This window comes from Pristiophorus japonicus, chromosome 2 (assembly GCF_044704955.1).
Source record: "Pristiophorus japonicus isolate sPriJap1 chromosome 2, sPriJap1.hap1, whole genome shotgun sequence".
Classification (NCBI taxonomy): domain Eukaryota; kingdom Metazoa; phylum Chordata; class Chondrichthyes; family Pristiophoridae; genus Pristiophorus; species Pristiophorus japonicus.
Window position 1 is genome coordinate 8,442,664 of NC_091978.1, and position 18,652 is coordinate 8,461,315.

Consider the following 18,652-nt stretch of genomic DNA (forward strand, 5'->3'; position numbering starts at 1 on the left):
GATCCCCTCTCATTCTTCTAAATTCAAGTTAATATAAGCCTAGTCGATCCAGTCTTTCTTCAAATGTCAGTCCTGTCATCCCGGGCATCAGTCTGGTTAACCTTCGCTGCACTCCCTCAATAGCAAGAATGTCCTTCCTCAGATTAAGAGACCAAAACTGTTCACAATATTCAAGGTGTGGTCTCACCAAGGCCCTGTACAACTGCAGTAAGACCTCCCTGCTCCTATACTCAAATCCTCTCGCTATGAAGGCCAACATGCCATTTGCCTTCTTCACCGCCTGCTGTACCTGTATGCCAACTTTCAATGATTGATGTACCATGACACCCAGGTCTCGTTGCACCTCCCCTTTTACTAATCTGTCATCATTCCGATAATAATCTGCCTTCCTGTTTTTACCACCAAAGTGGGTAACCTCACATTTATCCACATTATACTGCATCTGCCATGTATTTGCCCACACACCTAACCTGACCAAGTCACCCTGCAGCCTCTTACCATCCTCCTTGCAGCTCACACCGCCACCCAGCTTAGTGTCATCTGCAAACTTGGAGATGGCGGAGCAGGCTCGAGGGGCCGAATAGCCTACTCCTAATTCTTATGTTCCAATGGTACCTGGGAAGCCAAGACTATTGACTGCAGCCAACATTTATAATACGTTTGACAGTATAGGCTGTTACGCAGTCTGTGGAAGGTACGGGTTTGATTGGGTAAGCGGTGTTTTCTCAATCCGCACTTCCTGTGGGAGTGAGGCTTTGCCCCAGTGGTAGTATTCCCCCTTCGGAGTCAGAAGGTGACGGGTTCAAGCCCCACTCCAGACAGCCCTGGGGAATGGAGACTGGAGCAGCGGCTCTGAATACCGGCATGACGCTCCAGCGAGGAAACGCGTGTCTGATGGATGCGAGTGGACTTCCCATCGTAAAGGGGGCTTTTGTACAAACCCTATACCCTTGACTCAAGCTCAATTCAAGGAAGGATATTCTTGCATTGGAGGCTGTACAGAGAAGGTTCACTAGGTTGATTCCTGAGATGAGGGGGGTTGACTTATGAGGATAGGTTGAGTAGGTTGGGCCCAAGGATAAGGGGTAAGACATTTAGGACCGAGATGAGGAGAAACTTCTTCTCTCAGAGAATTGTGAACCTGTGGAATTCTCTACCACAGAGAGTTGTTGAGGCCAGTTCATTCGATATATTCAAAAGGGAGTTAGATGTGGCCCTTACAGCTAAAGGGATTAAGGGGTATGGAGAGAAAGCAGGAATGAGGTACTGAAGTTGCATGATCAGCCGTGATCATATTGAATGGTGGTGCTGGCTTGAAGGGCCAAATGGCCTACTTCTGCACCTATTTTCTATGTTTCTATGTTTCTATACACAATGGAGTTCAGAAGAATGAGAGGTGATCTTATTGAAACTTCTAAGATAATGAGGGGGCTCGACAAGGTGGCTGCAGAGAGGATATTTCCACTCATAGGGGAAACTAAAACTAGGGGACATAGTCTCAGAATAAGGGACCTCGCATTTAAAACTGAGATGAGGAGAAATTTCTTCTCTCAGTGGGTTGTAAATCTGTGGAATTCTCTGCCCCAGAGAGCTGTGGAGGCTGGGTCATTGAATATATTTAAGGCGGAGGTAGACAGATTTTTGAGCGATAAGGGAGTAAAGGGTTATGGGGAGCGGGCAGGGAAGTGGAGCTGAGTCCATGATCAGATCAGCCATGAATGGTGGAGCAGGCTCGAGGGGCCAAATGGCCGACTCCTGCTCCTATTTCTTATGTTCTTGTTCCTGTTCCTAGTGTTCCTGCGACACCTGGGAGGCCATGTCTACTGACTGCAGCCAGCACTGATAATACCCTTGGCAGTACGGTAGCATAGTGGTTATGTTATTGGAGGCCTGGACTACTGATCTGGAGATATGAGTTCAAATCCCACCATGACGGCAGCTGGGGAATTTAAATTCAGTTAATTAAATAAACCTGGAATTGAAAAGTTAGTGTCAGTCATGGTGGCCAGGAAGCTACTGGATTGTCGTAAAAACCCATCTGGTTCACTGATGTCTGTTTGGAGCATGGGCAGGAACATCGGCAGGGCCCAGGTACAGTGGACGAGCGGGAAGGTTATGGCGGAGGTGCGGCGGAGGTGCATTGGGAGATCGTGGCGGAGCTGCGGTAAATGAGGGTACGGGGCCCAGAAGAGATTTAGATAGGTTAAGCGAATGGGCTAAGGTTTGGCAGATGGAATACAATGTTGGAAAATGTGAGGTCATCCACCTTGGAAAAAAAAACAGTAAAAGGGAATATTATTTGAATGGGGAGAAATTACAACATGCTGCGGTGCAGAGGGACCTGGGGGTCGGGGAGACTAGAACTAGGGGGCACAGCCTCAAAATACGGGGGAAGTCAATTTAAAACCGAGTTGAGAAGGAATTTCTTCTCCCAGAGGGTTGTGAATCTGTGGAATTCTCTGCCCAAGGAAGCAGTTGCCACTAGTTCATTGAATGTATTCAAGTCACAGATAGATAGATTTTTAACCAATAAGGGAATTAAGGGTTATGGGGAGTGGGCGGGTAAGTGGAGCTGAGTCCACGGCCAGATCAGCCATGATCTTGTTGAATGGCAGAGCAGGCTCGAGGGGCTAGATGGCCTACTCCTGTTCCTAATTCTTATGTTCTTATAAGAGGCGAGGGCCCAGGGGCAGCACGGACCCAGCCCACACTGCGATATGTGCGCGCACTAGCTCTGTGCAGCAGAGCAGGTCTCCAATGGTCCTGGTTAACCCTTGCCACTGGGTAAAGGTCTAGCTCTGTCAAGCCCGTGTGGTGGCTGGTGTGCAATGGTCACCACACGTTAAAACAATCGCCGCACAGGCATCTTCCACCCTTCAAGGTTTAGTTCGGGACCTGGAATATTAGGTCTTTCATTGAAACACCTGTGAACTCGTGTGGAAGCAAGTCATTCTCGTTCGAGGGACCGCCAATGATTAGGAAGGAAATCTGCCGTCCTTACCCGGTCTGGCCTCTATGTGACTCCAAACCCACAGCAATGATGGTTGACTCTTTACTGCCCTCTGCTGTTCAAGAAGGCGGCTCACTGAAGGGCAATGGGCAATAAATGTTGGCTGAGCCAGCAATGCCCACATCCCTATGACCAAGTATTTTGAAGTACAGTTTGCACACAGTATAGCACGTCTTACCTCAAGCGTGTCAAAGCCTTTCTCCAGGTAAGTTCCACACTTGTTGTTCTCACCAGTCGATGCATAGAATTTGCTCCACCAGTCTACGAACTCGTCTTCCTGAGAAAACAAACATCATCATCGATGGTAGGTCCACTCTGTGAGGACTGGGCACCAAAAGAGCTCAGTGCCTGGGTGTCCAATGTCTGCAGGTCACGTCTACCTCGGTCGGTCTTGCGGCAATACGCCCCAGATCAACACATTCCCCGAGGATCACTACTTGTGTCTTTCCTTATTTTCCCACATGACCGACGGGGCGGAAACTACGGTGGGGGCAAAATTAGCCTGGGACGACGGGCGATGACCAATCAGCCGCCCCTTTTACACTTCATCCGATTTTCTATCCTGGTGACTTCAACACCCAACTGCTTAATTTGGTTATTTATCTCACTGCTGTTGGTGAGAAGTTTGTCAAAAACCCCAGCCTTCTCCCGGATTACATCTCCCTTCCCTGACTCACCCCTGGGTGTCCTGAGCTGAGATTTAACCACCAAATTCTTTCCAACCCCAAGCCTGCCCATCTCCACCTCCACAGCAGCAAGCACTTCGAATTAACCTCATCCCTCATCCATGCCTTAACCCTCACCCCTCATCCATGCCTTAACCCTCACCCCTCATCTAGGCCTAAACCTCACCCCTCATCCTGGCCTAAACCTCACCCCTCATCCATGCCTTAACCCTCACCCCTCATCCAGGCCTAAACCTCACCCCTCATCCAGGCCTAAACCTCACCCCTCATCCATGCCTTAACCCTCACCCCTCATCCAGGCCTAAACCTCACCCCTCATCCAGGCCTAAACCTCACCCCTCATCCATGCCTTAACCCTCACCCCTCATCCAGGCCTAAACCTCACCCCTTATCCATGCCTTAACCCTCACCCCTCATCCATGCCTAAACCTCACCCCTCATCCATGCCTAAACCTCACCCCTCATCCAGGCCTAAACCTCACCCCTCATCCAGGCCTAAACCTCACCCCTCATCCAGGCCTAAACCTCACCCCTCATCCATGCCTTAACCCTCACCCCTCATCCAGGCCTAAACCTCACCCCTCATCCATGCCTTAACATCACCCAAGCTCTGGTCCTCCAATGCTCTCCATCTAGTATCCCAAGATCCACCTCACTCCTTCCACATCCTACCCCATGCTGGGTCCAATTCACTCTTCCAATCCTGGCCTCACTAAGCTCCAATGGCTCCCCGTCCCCCAGTGCAACATATTGAGCACAATTCACCTCCTTTGTAAATGTCACAATGGCCTGGTCCCATATTACCTCTGCAGCCTCCTCCCCATCTAAATCACAGGCCCCGACCTCCCGTCTCCAAACACAGGCTTCCTGCTCAAACATCATCCTCCACCATCTCATTGGTTGTACAGCCATGTCATCCAGGCCCAAATCTGTCTCCTTACCCTACTCCATTTCCCTACCTCACTTCAAAAATGTCCTTAAAATGTACCTAATTATCTGCACTGTCACTCAGTGTGCCTTAAACATCTCCTGCTGTTGCTCAATGTGGGTTTCCCTGTCTTATTGTGAAGCACCGTGGGGTACTCCCGACTGTAAATGCAAGTTGTTTTGTGTCTGCCATGGTCCACGAGTTATAGAGGTTCACAGCTCCATTACTCAACACACTTAACATCACCAAGTGTATAATACTATAATTAACAACTGAAGGAACCCGCAACAGATAATTCTTACTAAAAGTCAAATATCTTCAAAAATCTTATAGTTTTGTGAATTCCATCGCGATCAAATTGATTGATGTCACCGCCAGTGAATGGAACACTTTCCATCTAAAGCATCACACACTCCCAGGGCAGGTACAGCACGGGTTTAGATACAGAGTAAAGCTCCTTCTACACTGTCGCATCAAACACTCCCAGGGCAGGTACAGCATGGGGTTAGATACAGAGTAAAGCTCCCTCTACACTGTCCCATCAAACACTCCCAGGGCAGGTACAGCACGGGGTTAGATACAGAGTAAAGCTCCCTCTACACTGTCCCATCAAACACTCCCAGGGCAGGTACATCATGGGTCAGATATAGATTAAAGCTCCCTCTGCGCTTTTCTATCAAATACTCCCAGGGCAGGTACAGCATGGGGTTAGGTACAGAGTAAAGCTCCCTCTACACTGTCCCATCACACACTCCCAGGGCAGGTAGAGCACGGGTTAGATACAGAGTAAAGCTTCCTCTACACCGTCCCATCAAACTCTCCCAGGGCAGGTACAGCACGGGTTAGATACAGAGTAAAGCTTCCTCTACATTGTCCCATCAAACACTCCCAGGGCAGGTACAGCACGGGTTAGATACAGAGTAAAGCTCTCTCTACACTGTCCCATCAAACACTCCCAGGGCAGGTACAGCACGGGTTAGAGACAGAGTAAAGCTCTCTCTACACTGTCCCATCAAACACTCCCGGGTCAGGTACGGCACAGGTTAGATACAGAGTAAAGCTCGCTCTACACTGTCCCATCAAACACTCCCAGGGCAGGTACGGCACGGGTTAGATACAGAGTAAAGCTCCCTCTACACTGTCCTATAAAAATGAGGTGCCAACCTGGGAAAGCTGCAACACAGGACTACATGCATGCTAAACAGCAGAAGCAGCATGCTATAGACCAGGCTAAGCGATCCCACAATCAGTGGATCTGTAGTCCTCCACGTCCAGTTGTGAATGATGGTGGACCATTAAACAACTAACGGGAGGAGGAGGCTCCATGAATATCGCCATCCTCAATGATGGCGGAGCCCAGCAGGCGAGTGCAAAAGACAAGGCTGAAGCGTTTGCAACCATCTTCAGCCAGAAGTGCGAAGTGGATAATCCATATTGGCCTCCTCCTGAGGTCCCCACCATCACAGAAGCCAGTCTTCAGCCAATTCGATTCACTCCACGTGATATCAAGAAACAGCTGAGCGCACTGGATACAGCAAAGGCTATGGGCCTCTACAACATCCCGGCTGGTGTGCTGAAGACTTGTGCTCCAGAACTAGCCGTGCCTCTCGCCAAGCTGTTCCAGTACAGCTACAACACTGGCATCTATCCGACAATGTGGAAAATTGCTCACGTATGTCCTGTCCACAAAAAGCAGGACAAATCCAATCCGGCCAATTACCGCCCCATCAGTTTACTCTCAATCATCAGCAAAGTGATGGAAGATATTGTCAACAGTGCTATCAAGCAGTACTTACTCACCAATAACCTGCTCACCGATGCCCAGTTTGGGTTCCGCCAGGACCACTCGGCTCCAGACCTCATTACGGCCTTGGATCAAACATGGACAAAAGAGCTGAATTCCAGGAGTGTGAGAGTGACTGCCCTTGACATCAAGGCAGCATTTGACCGAATGTGGCTTCAAGGAGCCCTGATAAAACTGAAGTCAATGGGAATCAGGGGGAAAACTCTCCACTGGCTGGTGACATACCTAACACAAAGGGAAATGGTTGTGGTTGGAGGTCAATCATCACAGTCCCAGGACATCACTGCAGGAGTTCCTCAGGGCAGTGTCCTAGGCCCAACCATCTTCAGCTGCTTCATCAATGACCTTCCCTCCATCATAAGGTCAGAAGTGGGGATGTTCGCTGATGACTGCACAGTGGTCAGTTCCATTCACAACTCCTCAGATAATGGAGCAGTCCATGCCTACATGCAGCAAGACCTGGACAACACTCAGGCTTAGGGTGATAAGTGGCAAGTAACATTTTTTCCATTTCACGGAGCACAGTGGCGTCGCGGTGAATGGCGGCTGAGGCCAATGTGGGACAGCACCGGGAGCCAACCAGTTGCCGAAGGCTTGAGCGCCCTGACACCGTCCCCATGGCAATGTTTAGCGGCACATCCACCATCTGTGTGCAGGACCGTGAGGCAGAGCAGCATTCTGCAGCAGACTGGACTAGGGCCACTGTTACGGTGCAAAATGTTCGAGCTGTGCTCCCCCTTGACATTCCAGCGAGTTTGGCTATTCGTCCAGATCAGGGGACACAAGTTGAGTCAAAATATCACTGTGGCAGTAAAACCCAATGATTTGCATATGATCTCCAATTACTTGGCTGTGATATCCTGCCTATGGAAAGGTGATGGATGCAGAGAGGAGATTTCCACTCACAGGGGAAAGTAAAACTAGGGTTCATAGTCTCAGTTCATGAGACACTTGTTTTGAAACCTGAGGTAAATTTCATTCCCCCATAGTACAGTGGACCCGAAATTGGCAACTGGTAACGAGTGGGATGCTGCAGGGATCAGTGCTGGGACCCCAACTATTTACAATCTATATTAACGACTTTGAAAAAAGGACTGAGTGTAACGTAGCCAAGTTTGCTGACAATACAAAGATGGGAGGAAAAACAATGTATGAGGACACAAAAAATCTGCAAAAGGACACAGACAGGCTAAGTGAGTGGGCAAAAATTTAGGAGATGGAGTATAATGTTGGAAAGTGTGAGGTCATGCACTTTGGCAGAAAAAAAAATCAAAGAGCAAGTTATTATTTAAATGGAGAAAGATTGCAAAGTGCTGCAGTACAGCGGGACCTGGGGGTACTTGTGCATGAAACACAAAAGGATGGTATGCAGGTACAGCAAGTGATCAGGAAGGCCAATGGTACCTTGACCTTTATTGCAAAGGGGGTGGAGTACAAAAGCAGGGAAGTCTTGCTACAGCTGTATAAGGTATTGGTGAGGCCACACCTGGAATACTGCGTGCAGTTTTGGTTTCCATATTTACGAAAGGATATACTTGCTTTGGAGGCAATTCAGAGAAGGTTCACTAGGTTCATTCCGGAGATGAGGGGGTTGACTTATGAGGAAAGGTTGAGTAGGTTGGGCCTCTACTCATTGGAATTCAGAAGAATGAGAGGTGATCTTATTGAAACGTATAAGATTATGTTGGGGCTTGACAAGGTGGATGCAGAGAGGATGTTTCCACTGATGGGGGAGACTAGAACTAGAGGGCATGATCTTAGAATAAGGGGCCACCATTTAAAACAGAGATGAGGAGGAATTTCTTCTTTCAGAGGGTTGTAAATCTGTGGAATTCGCTGCCTCAGAGAGCTGTGGAAACTGGGTCATTGAATAAATTTAAGACAGAGATCGACAGTTTCTTAAACGATAAGGGAATAAAGGGTTATGGGGAGCGGGCAGGGAAGTGGAGCTGAGTCCATGATCGGATCAGTCATGATCGTATTAAATGGCGGAGCAGGCTCGAGGGGCCGAATGTCCGACTCCTGCTCCCATTTCTTATGTTCTTATGAAATTGATGGCCTCACTGCGGCCGACATCCCTCTGCTCGAACCGCCCAGTGCCACTTTCGCCGTGGCCTGGAGCGGGCGGGAGGGGAGAGCCGCCGGGAAGCGCCCGGCGACGTCAGCGGACGGCCGGTGCGCGCAAGTAGACTCCCGCCCACCGAGATGCCGGATTGGTGCGGGCGGGAGGCAGCGGGAATCGGCGGCAGAACGGGGGGTGCACCGCTGGCCGAAGGCTGGTCTGTCCCCGACAGCAGGTAGGAAGATGGTGAAAAAAAGGTTGGTGAACATTTTGTTGATTTTTCCACAGCGACTTACCTGGATGGGGTCCCCCGAAGGTCTTCCGATAGTTTTAAACAATTTTTTGCTCATGGAATTTTATTTTCAGGTCTTCGCCCCTCCGTGGGGCACGACTCCATCCTCGGCGGCACTTGGATGGAGAACGAGAACTCCCGCCCGCTACCGGCCAGATTGGTGACGTACGTCGTCCATTTGTCGCCCGACGACCTTCGAGGGATCTCGGCCATGAATATCCCGCCCAAAGTACCGTCCAGTACCTCGGCGGCCGCCGGCAGCACTTTGGGCGGCTCTTGGGCGGGTGGAGGCCTTCATCAATTTCGGGCCCAGTATGTTGAGGATCCAACCCACTGTGCAACTAGAGGCCATTGTGGTTATGTTTCTTGAGGAGAAAAATCATAGAATCATAGAAATTTACAGCACGGAAGGAGGCCATTTCAGCCCATCGTGTCCGTACCGGCCGACAAGAGGCTATCCAGTCTAATCCCACTTTCCAGCTCTTGGTCCGTAGCCCTGTAGGTTACGGCACTTCAAGTCCACATCCAAGTACTTTTTAAAGGTGGTGAGGGTTTCTGCCTCTACCACCCTTTCAGGCAGTGAGTTCCAGACCCCCACCACCCTCTGGGCGAAGACATTTCCCCTCAAATCCCCTCTAAAATTTCTATCAATTACTTTAAATCTATGCCCCCTGGTTGTTGACCCCGCTGCTAAGGGAAATAGGCCCTTTCTATCCACTCCATCCAGATCCCTCATAATTTTATACACCTGGATAAGGTCTCCCCTCAGCCTCCTCTGTTCCAAGGAAAACAGACCCAGCCTATCCAATCTTTCCTCATAGCTTAGATTCTCCACTCCCGGCAACATCCTCGTAAATCTCCTCTGTACCCTCTTTAATGCAATCACATCCTTCCTGTAATGCGGTGACCAGAACTGCACGCAGTACTCCAGCTGTGGGTTAACCAGTGTATTATACAGTTCCAGCATAACCTCCCTGCTCTTGTATTCTATGACTCGGCTAATAAAGGCAAGCATTCCGTATGCCTTCTTAACCACCTTATCTACCTGGCCTGCTACCTTCAAGGATCTGTGAACATGCACTCCAAGGTCCCTCTGTTCCTCTACATTCTCAGTATCCTACCATTTAACCAAAAATGGCACCACTGACACATCAGTGACACAGGTTCCTAACTCAGCCCAAAAGAAAGAGGTTGAGGTTCAACTACCCGTTCCCCACACCCACTGCCCCATGTAAGAATCGGCGGAACCATCGACAGCATCAGCGTAAACATTTTAAGTTTTGGACAGTGCTTTTCCATATTTTCTGTTACTGCAGAAGAGCAGACAGCGGACTGGGATAGGTCTAGACATGTTCCACAGGAATACACATCAGCGGGGGGGGCGGGGATGGATCAATGGCTGAAATCACAGGAAGATGTAATGGGAACCCATCAGTGAGAGATCAGGTAAACTTGTCGGTGCTCAAGCCATCGAAGTGATTGAGAGCCCCGGAGCGCGGGAACCTCAGGACAAAGGAAGCCATTTGGTCATCCAGACTCGTTGGAGCCTTTATCCCCAGGAATAGCCCGGTAACAAAGGCACAGGCCGAAGATGTGATTCATTGCTCTTTACTTGGACTGCCTCAGGCAAAGGACTTGTTTTTGGCACGAGGATTTCAGCAAGCATTTTTCAGGTATAAGAGACGGCAGTTTGCAGCCATCTCTGTCTCTGTCCTCTTCTATGCTGGCTTGCTTTGCTCAACGCACTCAAGGACCGAGCACTCTGTCCAGGGCGGAGAGAAGAGAGAAGAAACGCCCACCGACGAGCAACGAGAGCCTCGCTCATCGGGAGAAGCAGCTCGTAAGCCAGAGGGGTAACTGGTGAACATTATCCCAGCCCACATATCCTTAAGACCACCGCATAGTGTGAAGGGGTGTCGTGTGTCCCAACCAAGCCTTAGGGGTTTAGTGGGGAGGTTTCTGCGCAGATCAGAGGCGTACGCACAGTCTGTTGGACAGATTCGGTGATAGCCTATTGAGCCAAGCAGGGGTGTTTTAGTCGTGGGTACTTCGCTATAGGGGCCTGTTCAGACGGGCTAGAGTTGTGTGTTGTACTGTGTCTGTTTGTTTTACACCACCAGGGTATGTTTTACTGGGTGCAGGTATGTGCTTTAACTTGAATAAAAACATTGTGACGGTTGAGATCAAAAGATCTGTCTATAACTGAGTGTTCCGTTCACTATTGTAACTCCCGGGTCTAGAACTGTTGTAAGCGGGGGGGGTGATTCGAAACCACCAATGGCAAGACCACTTACACCCACCATCCCCCAACCACCAGCCTCCAAAAAGATCGGGGCAACAACCTCCCGGATCTATGCTCCTTCTGACCGTCCAAGGGGGCGTAACGGCTCAAGGGATTACCGCGTCCACGCAATCATCGGACGATAAGTGCCGCCTTCGTGAGTTGTTACTGGCTTCGAGAAACTCACCCACATGGTCTCCTGTGTCTGCCAGTGCAGCGATGCAATGAAGGACAAAACGTCAGTTAGTACAGGATGTTAGCAAGCACACACCGCCTCACTCCGCATGCACAATGGGGTCGACTTCCGATTCAGCAGCGAATGAGTTGGGGGCAGGAACCCATCGGGTTTGGATCTAAAACTGGACACCTGCAACAACATCCTTCTTCTTTCTACATCCTATAGTTTTTATCTTACTCCAGTCTCCCTGCGATTTAGCTCCCTCACCCATCCTCTCCAGAATCGTGACACGGTTATATAAAAGAAAAAAAAAACTTGCATTTCTATAGCGCCTTTCACGACCTCAGGATGTCCCAAAGTGCTTCACAGCCAACGCAGTACTTTTTGGAGTGTAGTCGCTGTTGTAATGTAGGAAACGCGGCAGCCAATTTGCGCACAGCAAGCTCCCACCAGATCTCCCCACTGGCAACAGGGAACCCCAGAATTTACCCTTGAGATAGGTTCAGTGGGTAGTTCTCTCGCCTCTGAGTCAGAAGGTCGTGGGTTCAAGTTTCACTCCAGAGACTTGAGTGCAAAATCTAGGCTGATGCTCCCAGTGGAGAGCTGAGGGAGTGCCGTTCTGTCAGAGTTCCCGTCTTTCAACTGAGATGTTAAACCGAGGTCCCGTCTGCTCTCTCAGCTGGACTTAGAATACTCCATTGCACTAGTGTCCTGTCGACACCTCCGACAGTGCAGCACTCCCTCAGCACTGCACTGGAGTGTCAGCCTAGATTTTTGTGCTTAAGTCCCTGGCGTGGGACTTGAACCCACATACCCCACGGCACGATTGTCCTGGGCAATATTAAGTCCTCAACCAACGGCAACCACATCTGTTATAATTATCTGGTTAGAATCTGGAGTGCACTGCCTGATAGGGTGGTGGATACAGAGTCAATAGTCGCCTTCGATCGGGAATTGGATAAATACTTGAAGAAGAAAAAATGGCAGGGATATGGGCAGGGGGAGTGAGACTAACTGGATTGCTCTTTGAAAGAACCGTCGCAGACTCGATGGGCCACATGGCCTCTTTCTGTGCTGTACTCTTCTATGACTCTCTCACCGTTTGTCCCATTGCTGTTGATGGGGTCTTGCTATGTATAAATTGGCTGCTGCATTTCCCAACCTTGCAACAGCGATGACACTTCAAAAGTACCCTGTTGGCTGTAAAGCGCTTTGGGATGTCCTGAGGACGTGAATAGGCGCTATAGAAATGCAAGTCTTTCCTTTGAGATTGATTGCACTACCTGTTACTCCAACTCCCGCTTCTCTAAGACTGTGGATCTCCTCAGCTCCCTCCGTTTACATATCTCCGACAATCTACAGGGTTCTCAAGCGCAAACCTGCCGTTATCTAATTGCTGCTTCCTGATTTACCTGCTCTATGTTAATCTTGGTCAACGGTGGCTCAGTGGGTAGCCCACTTGATTCTGGGTCAGAAGGTTGTGACTTCAGATCCCACTCCAGAGACTCATCGCCGAGAGCGTGCAGAAATCAAGCGCAGGCAGCGGAAAGAGCATGTGGCAAACCTGTCCCACCCTCCCTTACCCTCAACGACTATCTGTCCCACCTGTGACAGGGACTGTGGCTCTCGTATTGGGACTGTTCAGCCACCTAAGGACTCATGTTTAGAGTGGAAGCAAGCCTTCCTCGATTCCGAGGGACTGCCTATGATGATGAGAGACTTGAGCACATAAAATCTAGGCTGACACTCCAGTGCAGTGCTGAGGGAGTGCTGCACTGTCGGAGGTGCCATTCTTTGGATGAGACATTAAACCGAGGCCCCGCCTGCCTGCTCAGGTGGACGTAAAAGATCCCATGGCACTATTGGAGTAAGAGTAGGGGAGTTATCCCCGGTGTCCTGGGGCCAATATTCATCCCTCAATCAACATCACTAAAAAATTCTTATCTGCTCATCATCACATTGCTGTTTGTGGGAGCTTGCTGTGCGCAAATTGGCTGCTGTGTTTCCTTCATTACAACAGTGACTACACTCCAAAATGTACTTCATTGACTGTGAAGTGCTTTTAGGATGGTTGGTGGCTGTGAAAGGTGCTATAGAAATGCGGGTCTTTCCCTTTTTTCCTCTTGGTGTTGCCCTGTAGACTTGGCTTGCTCCACCGTGATCAATAGGACCTTACCATTGGCTCAGTGCAGCACTCCCACCTCTGAGTCAGGAGGCCCAAGGTTCGATCCCCGCTCCCGCCAGTGGAGTCCGGAGCTCCGGCTCGGAATTCTGGGTAGACATCCACCTGCTATACTGGCATCCGATAGGTGTGCTAGTCCCTCCTCCCTTCATCGTATGGGTTGCGGGAGCCCCATAAACCCTCCCACGGTATAGGACGTTTTTTAAATACTCGTTTACGGGATGCGGGCATTGCTGGCAAGCCCGGCATTTATTGCCCATCCCCTAATCGCCCTCGGGAAGGTTGGTGGTGAGACAACTGAGTGGCTCGCTGGGCCATTTCACGGGACAGTTTAAGAGTCAACCACATTGCTGTGGGTCTGGAGTCACATATAGGCCCAGACCGGGTAAGGACAGCAGATATCCTTCCCTAAAGGGACATCAGTGAACCAGATGGGTTTTTTACGACAATCCGGTAGTTTCATGGTAACCATTACTGACGCTAGCTTTTCATTCCAGATTTATTTAATTGAATATAAATTCCCCAGCAGCTGAGGTGCGATTTGAACTCTTGTCTCCGGATTACTAGTCCAGTAACGTTACCACTATTCTACCGTTGCCGGCTAACCCGCCCTCACCAAGGAGCGCTCACGCCTGTCCGACTGTTAATCAGCCCACGAACCCTCCCACAAGGGAAGAGCGATTAGGTGTGCAATCAACTCAACCAAAACAACTCCTAATGCATTCAATCAACAAACAAAAGTGGCTTTTCATCTGTGAGCTGGGCCAGTGACTTTATTCAACCATGAAGGGCATCACAGGCCAGCCCGCTCACTCTCTCTTCCAGTGGTTGCTGGACAGCGATCAGTTTAATTTCCCATCCCTCGCTCAGGAGTATTTGGGGCTTGCAATAGTCGCTCATTCCTCTGGTTTTGAAGAGTCCGACATGTTGTGGATTAGTTGGTCACTCTCATACTGTCCAGTTCTCTATGTCCTCCAAACAGGAAATTACCACCATAAGCAATGTTTTTGAACAAATAGATTGAAATAAGAAGAAACCAAGAGCTCGTGAGAGCAAAGATGCACAACCTCTCGCCTAGGGGGAAAAGGAAATAAATAAACAGGTAATGTTGGTTCAATTTTTTCTCTGTTGTTGCAAGTGAGGCCATGCCTATTGCCCTCTCTAGTTGCTCTGAGAAGATGGCACAGGTTACCTCAGAGTCAACCAGACATTGTAGAACCAGAATCACACGCAAGCCAGACCAGGTAGTGGTGGGAGGTGCACAGTTGGGTTTTTAACAATGATCTGGCTGTTTTCATTTTTTTCCTGGCGTTAACGCATAAACTACCAGATTTATTGGAGTTCAAATTTCCCAACTTGCTATGGTGGGATTTGAACTCAGAAACTCAGGGCTGGTTATCCCAGTACCCTGTACCATGGCCACTAGGTTACTGCACCCGCAATAAAGACTCAGTTATATGCAACCCAGATGGTGCGATATCAAGTGGCTGCCCATGACACGAGATAGTTTTTGATTGTCTTATCTCGCCAATCTCTAGCTCTGAGCTCCATGATCCAGAAGGGCAAGAACAGTAGATACATGGGAGCACCCTCACCTCCAAGTCACACACCATCCAGACTTGGAAATATATCGGCCGTTCCTTCATCGTCTCCCTCCCTAACAGCACTGTGGGAGCACCTTCACCACACGGACTGCAGCGGTTCAAGAAGGCGGCTCACCACCACCTTCCCAAGGGGCAATTAGGGATGGGCAATAAATGCTGGTGACGCCCACATCCCAAAGAATGAAACACAAAAAAGTAATGAAATATTGCAATGTTCGGCATTGTTCTTGTGAGGCCTTTGGGAACCCGAGTGCAGTTCCCCACAAGAAAGTGCTTTAAAATACATAGCACAAGAACCCGAGATGGTGTTAGCTCCCAGTGCCAGATTATTGACCAAAAGAACCATTAAACATGCCCACAAACTGACATTAAAATATGTAAATGAAGCCATACATACATGGAGACTGGACATAGAAGGGAATTTATTCAAAGTTGAGCTGGTCATGCGGCCTGCAAACTATAAATTAAAAGGAGTTGTTAGAAGCGTTAGTGTAACAGCAACAGGCAACAGCAAGAATGAATACTTCCTCACGTACACAAGGACATCTCCATCCAGACCCCTTTCAAAACAGGGTCTTGGATATATACCATCATTCATTCATTCATTCCATCACCACTGGGTCAATCTGATGGGCAGGAAATGATCATCTGGCCCATCAAGCCTGCCCCACACACTTGTGATGCTTGAACCATCAATCATTAGACACCCCCTCTACCCACCTTGTGATCTCCTGGGAGAGGCAAGAAAACCAATAGAAACCCAATTAAGGGGGGAGATAATCTGGAAAATTCCACTCCAACCCTGTTCACCGACGAAACCATATCCAGGAGGCCACATTGACTGCATTGGTCTGGGCCCCAAGCTCTGGAAGTCCCTCCCTAAACATCACCGCCTCTCTACCTCTCTTTCTTCCTTCAAGACGCTCCTTAAAACCTACCTCTTTGACCAAGCTTTTGTTCACCTGCCCTAGACCTCCAACCACTGTCTGTCCCACCTGTGACAGAGACTGTAATTCCCGTATTGGACTGTTCAGTCACCTGAGAACTCACTTTTAGAGTGGAAGCAAGTCTTCCTTGATTCCGAGGGACTGCCTCTGATTAAGATGATATGATGATGATATTCACCTGCCCTAATTTCTCCTTATGTGGCTCGGTGTCAAATTTTTTTGTCTTATCGCACTCCTGTGAAGCGCCTTGGGAGATTTTGCTACGTTGAAGGTGCTATACAGATAAAGGGGGCTAAAAATGTGGTGGGATAGCGCTCACCGTGAGGGGCGCTAAAGGGTTAGTGCCAGCGGGAGTCGAGAGTTAGCGCCGTTACCGCAGTTACCGGCAGCGCTGAGGTGTACTGCCCGAGAGCATTGTGGCACGGAAGCAAACTTTGGTTCACTCGCCACCCGTAGCGACCTGCGGCGACCCCGCGGTCCATTTGGCATGCCGAGCCGTCCTGGGGCACTCAGGGAAGGAACGTCTGCGTCAGGTAAGTGTGACTGAGTTTTGGAATTTCTTTTCGAGTTAACTTTATTGGGGGCGAGTAATGTTCAGGGAATGTTTCTTGTGAATTTTGTAGCGATGTTTTTTTGTTGTTGCAGGGAGGCCTCTCTTAGGGCGACTACAAAGCCGGCTCTTTAGCAACGGGATCACCCGGCCGAGCGCCCCAAGACAAGTGTGGAACACTTCCCTCAGCGCCCCGCTCCCTTCTCAGGGCCCAGCTGAATTTTGCTGGGCCTGGCGCTAAAAATCTTCCGGTGCTAAATTTAGTGCCCGGGCATTATTAGCGCCTTAGGAGCCCTCCGACTGAATTTCTAGACCAAGCTGTTGCTGTGCGTGTATTATCTAGTGCTCCACCTACCTGTTAGAAGATGTGAGGTCCTCCCCAGCCCGGAACTGGCCCAGTTCCCTTTCGAACATAGGCAGAGAGGTCAGCACCCGCCGTGCACGCCCGGGACATGTTCCAAAGGTCAACTATCCTCTGGGGAGAGAAGCAGCGGCCAACATCGCGGCACGGACTCGACGGGCCGAATGGCCTCCTTCTGTGCCGCAATGACTCTGTGACTCTGTCTAATCTAGCCGTACCCCATGTGTAACTTAAATGCTTGACCCCCCCCCCCCACCCCGGGTCGTCCCCAATCTATTCCATTGAAATAATCGACCAGTCGGAACGCAATCTACTCTTTTAGCTGTTTTATATACTTCTATCAAATTGCGCCGAAGTCCAGGCATCTCTCAACTGAACAGATGTAGTTTTTAAGCTTCTCGGAATAACTCTGGGTGTCTTAAGTTGGGAATCACCCTCATTTGTGAGACTTCCTGGAGACCCACTACTTGGAAGAACAATTGAAGGTGAGCAAGAAGTTTGGAGATCACATCCCCAACTTGAAGAGACTGGGAGCTCCTGAGAATGGCCTGGGAGAGTACCTGTTTGACAAGCACACCCTGGGGGAGAGTGACTGACGGGATCAAGCTTAACGTGTTTAGTATTTGTAATCCTCCGGACCCTCCTCTGAACCTTCTATGTCACCCACCATTTGCAGCAACCAAAACTAAACGCAGTATTATGAATGTGGTCCAACCAAAACGGATTATCTGGTCACATTGCTGTTTGTGGGAGCTTGCTGTGCACAAATTGGATGCCTCGTTTCCGACATTACAACAGTGACTGCACTTCAGAAGTACTTCATTGGCTGTAATGTGCTATGGGAAGTCCAGAGGCTGCAGGAGGACATAGACAGGCTCAGTGAGTGGGATAGAATTTGGCAGATGGTGTATAATGTTGGAAAGTGTGAGGTCATGCACTTTGGCAGAAAAAAATCAAAGAGCAAGTTTTTATTTAAATGGAGAAAGATTGCAAAGTACCGCAGTACAGCGGGACCTGGGGGTACTTGTGCATGAAACACAAAAGGTTAGTATGCAGGTACAGCAAGTGATCAGGAAGGCCAATAGAATCTTGGCCTTTATTGCAAAGGGGATAGTGTTTCAAGTCTTGCTACAGTTATACAGGGTATTGGTGAGGCCACACCTGGAGTACTGCGTGCAGTTTTGGTTTCCATATTTACGAAAGGATATATTTGCTTTGGAGGCAGTTCAGAGAAGGTTCACTAGGTTGATTCCGGAGATGAGGGGATTGACTTATGAGGAAAGGTTGAGGAGGTTGGGCCTCTACTCATTGGAATTCAGAAGAATGAGAGGTGATCTTATCGAAACGTATAAGATTATGAGGGGGCTTGACAAGGTGGATGCAGAGAAGATGTTTCCACTGATGATGGAGACTAGAACTAGAGGGCATGATCTTAGAATAAGGGGCCGCCCATTTAGAACTGATTTGAGGAGAAATTTATTTTCTCAGAGGGTTGTAAATCTGTGGAATTCGCTGCTTCAGAGATCTGTGGAAGCTGGGTCATTAAATAAAGTTAAGACCGAAATAGACAGTTTCTTGAGCGATGGGGGGATGAGGGGTTATGGGGAGCGGGCAGGGAAGTGGAGCTGAGTCCATGATCAGATCAGCTATGATCTTACTCAATGGCGGAGCAGGCTCGAGGGGCCTTATAGCCTACACCTGCTCCTATTTCTTATGTTCTTACGTTCTTATGTATTTATGAGTTTGTGAAAAGCCCGATATAAATGC

At 49.3% G+C, this 18,652-nt stretch overlaps 1 protein-coding gene across 1 annotated transcript in view; it reads right to left on the reverse strand.

The window, feature by feature from the left end:
• Positions 1–18,652, reverse strand: part of dysf (dysferlin, limb girdle muscular dystrophy 2B (autosomal recessive)) — a 220,083-nt gene that overhangs the window by 65,776 nt on the left and 135,655 nt on the right. The window contains exons 21-22 of the mRNA XM_070859521.1: positions 15,425–15,484; positions 3,189–3,287 (exon numbers count right to left, since the gene is read on the reverse strand). Coding sequence (XP_070715622.1) covers positions 3,189–3,287; positions 15,425–15,484 — 159 coding nt within the window. The remainder of the gene's footprint in view (positions 1–3,188; positions 3,288–15,424; positions 15,485–18,652) is intronic.